Source organism: Panulirus ornatus, chromosome 1 (assembly GCF_036320965.1).
Source record: "Panulirus ornatus isolate Po-2019 chromosome 1, ASM3632096v1, whole genome shotgun sequence".
NCBI classification, from domain to species: Eukaryota; Metazoa; Arthropoda; class Malacostraca; order Decapoda; family Palinuridae; genus Panulirus; species Panulirus ornatus.
The window spans coordinates 21,698,119-21,706,848 of record NC_092224.1 but is presented as its reverse complement, the minus strand read 5'-3'; the positions used below and the strand labels follow the sequence as shown (position 1 = coordinate 21,706,848).

Below are 8,730 nucleotides of genomic sequence, written 5' to 3'. Positions count from 1 at the left end.
GAGGCATTTGGATGATTTTTGCAGGGAAAAAATGCAATTGAGTGGGAGATGTATAAAAGAAAGAGACAGGAGGTCAAGAGAAAGGTGCAAGAGGTGAAAAAGAGGGCAAATGAGAGTTGGGGTGAGAGAGTATCATTAAATTTTAGGGAGAATAAAAAGATGTTCTGGAAGGAGGTAAATAAAGTGCGTAAGACAAGGGAGTAAATGGGAACTTCAGGTTTCGGGCATTATTGCGTGGCAGCTAGAGAATGAGTGTGAACGAATGGGGCCTTTGTTGTCTTTTCCTAGTGCCACCTTGCACACATGAGGGGGGAGGTGGAAGGTATTCCATGTGTGGCAAGGTGGCGATGGGGGTGAATGGGGGCAGACAGTGTGAATTGTGTGCATGGGTATATATGTATGTGTCTGTGTATGTATATATATGTGTATATTGAGATGTATAGGTATGTATATTTGCGTGTGTGGATGTGTGTGTGTATACATTGTGTATGGGGGTGGGTTGGGCCATTTCTTTCGTCTGTTTCCTTGCGCTACCTCGCAAACGCGGGAGACCACGACAAAACAAAAAATATATATATATATATATATATATATATATATATATATATATATATATAGGGATAGGGGAGAAAGAATACTTCCCACGTATTCCCTGCGTGTCGTAGAAGGCGACTAAAAGGGGAGGGAGCGGGTGGCTGGAAATCCTCCCCTTTCTTGTTTTTTTTTTAATTTTCCAAAAGAAGGAACAGAGAAGGGGGTCAGGTGAGGATATTCCCTCTAAGGCCCAGTTCTCTGTTCTTAACGCTACCTCGCTAACGCGGGAAATGGCAAATAGTATGAAAAAATATATATATATATATATATATATATATATATATATATATATATATATATATATATATATATATATATATATTCTTTTATTATACTTTGTCGCTGTCTCCTGCGTTAGTGAGGTACCGCAAGGAAACAGGCGAAAGAATGGCCCAACCCACCCACATACACATGTATATACATAAATGCCCACACACGCACATATACATACTTATACATTTCAATGTATACATACATATACATATTCATACATGCTGCCTTCATCCATTCCTGCCGCCACCCTGCCACACATGGAATGACACCCACCTTCTCCCACGTGCGCATGAGGTGGCACTAGAAAAAGACAAAAAAGACCACATTCGTTCACACTCAGTCTCTAGCTGTCATGTGTAATGCCCCGAAACCACAGCTCCCTTTCCCACATCCAGGCCCCACAAAACTTTCCATGGTTTACTCCAGATGCTTCACATGCCCTGGTTCAATCCACTGACAGCACATCAACCCTGGTATACCACATCATTCCAAATCACTCTATTTGTTGCATGCTTTTCACCCACCTGTATGTTAAGGCCTCGATCACTCAAAATCTTTTTCACTCCATCCTTCCACCTCCAATTTAGTCACCCAGTTCTCCTTGCTTCTTCCCCTTCATACACATGTATCCTCTTTGTCAACCTTTTCACCACGTATTCTCTCCATAGGTCCAAATCATTTCAGCCCACACTCTTTTTATTTCCACACTTCTCTCTTCCTCTTTCATTACTTAGTCGATCAAACCACTTCACACCACATACCATCCTCAAACATCTCATTTCCAATACATCCTCCCTCCTCCGCACAACCCATGCCTTGCAACTGTATGTTATTGTTGGAACTACTATTCCTTCAAACATACCCATTTTTGCCCTCTGAGATAACATTCTCTTTCCATACAATCTTCATAGCTCCCAGAGCCTTTTCTCCTTCCCCCACCAAAATGGAAACATCGATGAAGGGGACAAATGGGGAGATAATGACAAGTAGTGATGAAGTGAGAAGGAGATGGAGTAAATATTTTGAAGGTTTGTTGAATGTATTTGATGATGGTGTGGCAGATATAGGGTGTTTTGGTCGGGGTGGTGTGCGAGGTGAGAGGGGTGAGGGAGAATAGTTTGGTAAACAGAGAAGAGGTGGTGAAAGCTTTGCAGAAGATAAAAGCCAGCAAGGCGGCAGGTTTTAGATGGTATTGCAGTGGAATTTATTAAAACTGTGGGTGACTGTGTATTTTATTAGTTGGTAAGGATATTCAGTGTATGTATAGATTATGGTGAAGTGCCTGAGGGTTGGCGGAATGCATGCATAGTGCCATTGTACAAAAGCAAAGGGGATAAAGGTGAGTGTTCAAATTACATGGGCATAAGTTTGTTGAGTATTCCTGGGAAATTATATGAGAGGGTATTGATTGAGAGGGTAAAGGCATGTACAGAGCATCAAATTGGGGAAGAGCAGTGTGGTTTCAGAAGTGGTAAAGGATGTGTGGATCAGGTGTTTGCTTTGAAGAATTTATGTGAGAAATACTTAGAAAAACAGATGGATTTGTATGTGGCATTTATGGATCTGGAGAAGGCATATGATAGGGTTGATAGAGGTACTTTGTGGAAGGTTTTAAGAGTATATGGTGTGGGAGGTAAGTTACTAGAAGCAGTGAAAAGTTTTTACCAAGGATGTAAGGAATGTGTACGAGTAGGAAGAGAGGAAAGTGATTGGTTCCCAGTGAATGTCGGTTTGTGGCAGGGATGCATGATTTCTCTGTGGTTGTTTGATTTGTTTATGGCTGGAGTTGTTAGGGAGGTGAATGCAAGAGTTTTTTAGAGAGGGGCAAGTATGCAGCCTCTTGTGGATGAGAGGGCTTGGGAAGTGAATTGTATAGTGTGTTAAAGAAGAAAGCTGAGAGTAATTAGATTCAGTAGGGTTGAGGGACAAGTTAATTGGGAGGTAAGTTTGATGGAGAAAAACTGGAGGAAGTGAATTGTTTTAGATATTTGGGAGTGGATTTAGCAGCGGATGAAACCATGGAAGTGGAAGTGGGTCATACGGTGGGGGAGGGGGCTAAGGTTCTAGGACCATTGAAGAATGTGTAGAAGGCGAGAACGTTATCTCATAGAGCAAAATGGGTGTTTGAAGGAATAGTAGTTCCAACAATGTTATATGGTTGCGAGGTGTGGGTTATAGATAGAGTTGTGCGGAGGAGGGTGGATGTGTTGGAAATGAGATGTTTGAGGACAATATATGGTGTGAGGTGGTTTGATCGAGTGAGTAATGAAAGGGTAAGAGAGATGTGTGGTAATAAAAAGAGTGTGGTTGAGAGAGTAGAAGAGGGTGTTTTGAAATGGTTTGGTCACATGGAGAGAATGAGTGAGGAAAGATGACAAAAAGGGTATATATGTCAGAGGTGGAGGGAACGAGGAGAAGTGGGAGACCAAATTGGAGGTGGAAAGATGGAGTGAAAAAGATTTTGAGCAATTGGGGCCTGAACATGCAGGAGGGTGAAAGGCATGCAAGGAATAGAGTGAATTGGAACGATGTGGTATAATGGGGCTGATGTGCTGTCAGTGGATTGAACCAGGCAAGTGAAGCGTCTTGGGTAAACCATGGAAAGTTTTGTAGGGCCTGGATGTGGAAAGGGAGCTGTGGTTTCGGTGCATTATACATGACAGCTAGAGACTGAGTGTGAATGAATGTGGCCTTTGTTGTCTTTTCCTAGCACTGCCTTGTGCACATGCGGGGGGAGGGGGTTGTTATTTCATGTGTGGCGGGGTGGCAACGGGAATGAATAAAGGCAGCAAGTATAAATTATGTACATGTGTATATATGTATATGTCTGTGTATGTATATATATATGTATATGTTGAAATGTATAGGTATGTATATGTGTGTGGACATGTATATATATATATATATATATATATATATATATATATATATATATATATATATATATATATATATATACATGTGTATGTGGGTGGGTTGGGCCATACTTTCGTCTGTTTGCGCTACCTCGCTAACGCGGGAGACAACAACAAAGTATAATAGATAAATAGAATATATATAGGTATGTGTATTTTCTTTCATATTTTGTTTGCCACCTTTGCAAGTTAGCAAGAGACACAAATGAAACATGGTATTATTTCTTCACATCCACTCCCTGACTTTCATGTACAGGGCACCAAAACCATACACTGTCTACAGCCAAGCCCCACTGATAGCACATCTCCCCTCCTCTATCGATTTAATTTATTGTTTCCCATGCATTCCTTACACCTTTCTTAATGTTTAAGCCATGATAGCTCAAAGCCTCTTTCATTCCGTCTCTCCATCTCCTCCTCCCATTCCCTTTGTTCTCATTGTTTCTAGTATGAAGATCCTCCTAGTCATCCTTTTTTTTTTTTATCTTTTCCATATGTACGAATGTTTTCAAGACACCCACACAAACTCCCTCAATCAGACTTTGCTTATTACTACACCTGATTCATACAGTGTTTTGTACATGATCACCTTGCTTCATACATGCTTCTTACCATATATTGTCCATAGGCTTATGATTTCCACCACATCCACCCTCTCATATTCATTCCTATTTAGGGCTAAAGAGTCACATCCATACAGCACCATCTTGTGTATTGTAGTTAGAATTAGAAGGGTAGTTAGAGTGAAGATTGTGTGAAATTATTATAATTGTGCATTGATGAAAATCTTTTAGAATTGTATGGCCATCTAGAACATGTGGCAAATGATAGGTAGTTCATGAATATGTATAGTACAGTTGAAGCTGTAGTGTGTAAGAGGTAAACAACTGAAGAGATGAGTAGATGTGATGAGAGAATTGATTAGGGATTTGGATATTTCAAATAAGGTGCTAGAGAAGTTACTGGGGTATGAGTACAATGGAAGCATTTTGTTTGTGAAGATGATATAAATAGAATATTTAGTATACTAAAACATGTTAAGTTTCTGTGCAAGTTAGTAAAGTAAAACACTTTCATAAGTCCATGTTTCATTTCAGCATACTAGGCCTCTTTTGAAAATGTGCATGAATGATTTCAGAGGTCTTATGTACATGATCCATCCCATGGAATTGGGAATTGAAGTGTAGATCAAAGTTATATTGATATTTTATGTTATTCACAGTTCCATGATAAGTGATCTTACAATCTGATATATTTTCTTTCCTTAATGCTGCTTGTTTGGAAATGGTATTGGTAAGCGTGAAAAAAATGTTACGGGAACTTTTTTCTTCTGAAATGGATTAGTATATGTAGATCTCTGAAACGCACATGAAATATGTAACTGTATTAAGGGATATTCTTTAACGGCTGTTTTATTCTCAGGTCTTAACGACTTTCCCTCATATCGCCATGGCCTCGATATAGATGGCGATGACAAGGTATTTATGGTAAGTTAGATATTTCCGTCTCGTGTGTGTGTAGTTTAGTGCTTTTTTTTATATGACATGGTAGTTTTTCATTTTTTCTTTTGTTAAAGCTTTATGATTTACATATTAATTACTGTGTGACTTGTTCATTTTATTTTTTGTGAATTTTGTCTTTTCATTTATCTAAATTTTTTAATTGAAATACTTTATGAGTCCTTGTTTCTGCATGTCATTTGCAAAGAAAAGTATCCCTGTTTTACATAGTTTAGATTTGATTAGTTGAAAATTGTGTTTTGGCATTGTTATTAATTAAAAACCTTGACAGTGATGGTGATTTACAGGCGGTGACTCTTCCAGTGGATAGAGATGGGTCAGGGTCTGTCAACGGCAACAACAGTCGTCACACACCCACTGCAACTCCCCTGCCTACCCCAGACCATCCCCCTCATCATCACCACCGCCCCCACCACCACCATTACCCACCACCTGGGGTGAGGATCGTCGGATCAGTAGGAGGAACTACAAACACCTCTCCCTCACCCATTACTACTAACCTGACTACTACTATGACAGGAACAACAACTCAGCCGTATACCCACCCTCACACCAATCCCCTCCACAACCACCTGTACCGCCTCACATTTCCACAACGGTCCAGACCTCCACTGCCCCATAACAACAACCCCCCCGACAAGCCACCAGAGCTGGATTGTGAATACAAGTCATGCACCCCTCTAGATATACCCCAAGACCCAGATAAGATAGAAGTTCCTGGAGACAATAACTCATATGTCCAATTTGATCGAGAAAATCAGTCAGCCGTAGATCACGATTACAGCTACCCTATGGTTGACGGGATAAAGGGGGATAAAAGAGACAGTTTTGCATCTCTGAAGAAGCAGCATCAGCTGGAGCTTGTCGGGGGAACTCATTCACAGCAATTGGCCCCACCCTTACCACCTGGTAAGAGACACAAGAAAACAAGAGAGAAAAAGATTAGAAAGCCCATAAAAGCTCGCTGCCGGCACTGCCATAAGATGTTTACATATGATACAAATTCAAGAGGCAATTGTGAATATGCCCCAGACTGTGTGCGCACAGCTATTGACAGAGTTACATTCATCTCTTGCGCACAGGGTATGTTATACCACTGCATGAGTGATGCTGAAGGGGAATATGCGCATCATCCGTGTGAATGTGGGGGTCCTGGAGGAACAGCGGATGAATCATGTGGGCGACGGTGGCTTGGATTAACTTTGTTATCCCTGTTGGTGCCATGCCTGTGGTGCTACTTACCACTACGAGCATGTCACCAATGTGCCGTCGCCTGCGGACTGTGTGGTGGCCGTCATGAGGCCTCCTGACTCACCGCCCCCACTCATGCCCAAGAGGACGAAGAAGATGATGATGATGATGATGATGAAGAAGATACCGTATTCACGGTTACCGGCAGCCCTACACTGCCCTCCCCACAACCTTGGTGTGATCAGGGCAGTAGTTCCCAACAGTCTGGTATGGTCCTGGGCATGTATGTGGATGGTTGAACCAAACCAGATTATCTCTGGTTAAAGTTTTATTGCCAGTGAGGCGTTGTGACAGGGACGACAATGATGGTAGTGTGAACTGCAGAATATGAGGGTGCTGTTCTTTGGCACAGATATGTTCATCAGACAGCCTACTGGAAAGAAAAGAAAGAATGTAACTGTGTGATACAAGGAGTGTGAATGTAACCACTTTTGACGAAGTGGCTAGAAAGGACACAACAGTTTGAGTGTTCTATGTACCTGATGGCCACACTCCGGCCTCAGAGAGTGTGTGTGCACGTGTGCGACCATGTGCATAGTACACATACTGCCGTACATGGCCAGTTCTCAACTCTTGCATTTGGAAACCCTTGTTCATCTATATGTGAGCTGCTGTATTGACGGTAAGTCTGTCCGCCTTGGCCTATTTAATATCTAAAGGGATCCCAATTTTTCAAGGGCTCAGGAGAAATTGTGACGCCCTTTGGAATTGCTGTGACTTTTTGTATGCTTTTAATTATTATTGTGATAGATGTTCTATATATTGATAGCTTTAGCTGGCCAAGACGGACAGGTGGCCAGGGCAGCTGGACTGTCACGTGTCACATAATAACTACGTGAAGTTCTCACTTGCGTTTGCCTTACATGCCAACACTTTTGTGTTTAGTCTTTTGGCGATGATTAGCGCCGTTGTCACCACGTTGTGTATGCCAGACAACTTTATCAAGGGTTTCCTTGTCATTTTAGGTGCTATAGCACAAATCATGTATTTTCCTTTTTTTAAGTGAATATTCAAAAAAAAGGTTATTCAGTTGTGTTGCATTCAAAAGAACAGTTTTCTACACAACTTTGTATATAACATGTGTAAGGCAGTTGCACTGTGAAACATAAAATACAAGGTGAAGTTTGGCTTCTTAAAAATCAAACTAAGGTAATGATGTAACTACACATGTAGTTGTCCAATGATAAAAGACTAAACCTCCAAATTTCATTCATGTAAGAACACAGGTGGCATATGAATTAATGCCCTGTGATAACCTTGTAACTATCATTTTCACAATTATCATGTATATTGATAATCCACTCGTGTATGATTACCAAGAAGAGGCCAATTTTGTGTACAACCTAGATGGTGGCCCAATTAGCTCATGGCCATACCCAAGATGATTGCAGTCCTCTCAGGTGTTCATTCTAAGCTAATGGCTTTAAAGGTAATATGACACCGTCTGCTTTCTTCTGTGGGACTGTGGCCAGGGTTGAAATAGATGTTTTGGTAGCGGTGATTCGGGAGCAGGTAGGTCATCACCTTGGTAGGGTATTGGGTCAACCTGAGGCTCCAGATATATAAGATTAAATAATTCTGAGATAAATAGGTGACCCAGACCAGTGCGACCCAGTGAATTGATCTAGCGCATGTTGGCTCCCTGATCCTTCCGTTCATGCCACCCCTAGTCACGAACAAAATTGCAACTAATGTCAGCAGTCTATCGTTTGTTTTCTTTGCAACAATTTTAAGCAAAAAGTCACAAAAGTTGTAGTTTCATTTTACCTTTATTGACAGTGTTACTCATCCTTAGAAAGTATACCAAAGGTTTTCTGAATTTTCACTATTTGTTTTAAGTGATTGTTTCAGTGACCTAATAAGTTTCCTCATGTGAATATTGTCTACATCATTGTCAAGTATAGGATGTAACAAAAAGATTTTATGAACAATAATGACAACCAAAGACATATCCTTTAACTTTAGTGTTTTATCCCTCATATTTTATGGTTCCTCTTATTATAATGAAAAATTATAGAAGTGAAATCATGAGTTACAGTATGTATTTGTTTGTAATGTTTAAAAGGGGGATGAATCTTGCAAGGAATTTCAGTTCAGTGCAGTAATCTGAAGCAGAATGAGAGCAAATAACAATTGTCAAAGAATAGCCTAAAAGTCATATTAGGACTGTACAACAA

At 40.6% G+C, this 8,730-nt stretch overlaps 1 protein-coding gene across 8 annotated transcripts in view; it reads left to right on the top strand.

The window, feature by feature from the left end:
• Positions 1–8,505, top strand: part of Spred (Sprouty-related protein with EVH-1 domain) — a 215,361-nt gene extending 206,856 nt beyond the window's left edge. For 6 of the 8 annotated variants that reach the window (XM_071688249.1, XM_071688345.1, XM_071688083.1 and 3 more), the window contains 2 exons: positions 5,205–5,269; positions 5,590–8,505. In XM_071688249.1, coding sequence (XP_071544350.1) covers positions 5,205–5,269; positions 5,590–6,612 — 1,088 coding nt within the window. In that variant the 3' untranslated portion in view covers positions 6,613–8,505. The remainder of the gene's footprint in view (positions 1–5,204; positions 5,270–5,589) is intronic. The other 2 variants (XM_071688162.1, XM_071688551.1) reach the window with 1 other exon arrangement.
• Positions 8,506–8,730: the final 225 nt, after the last annotated feature.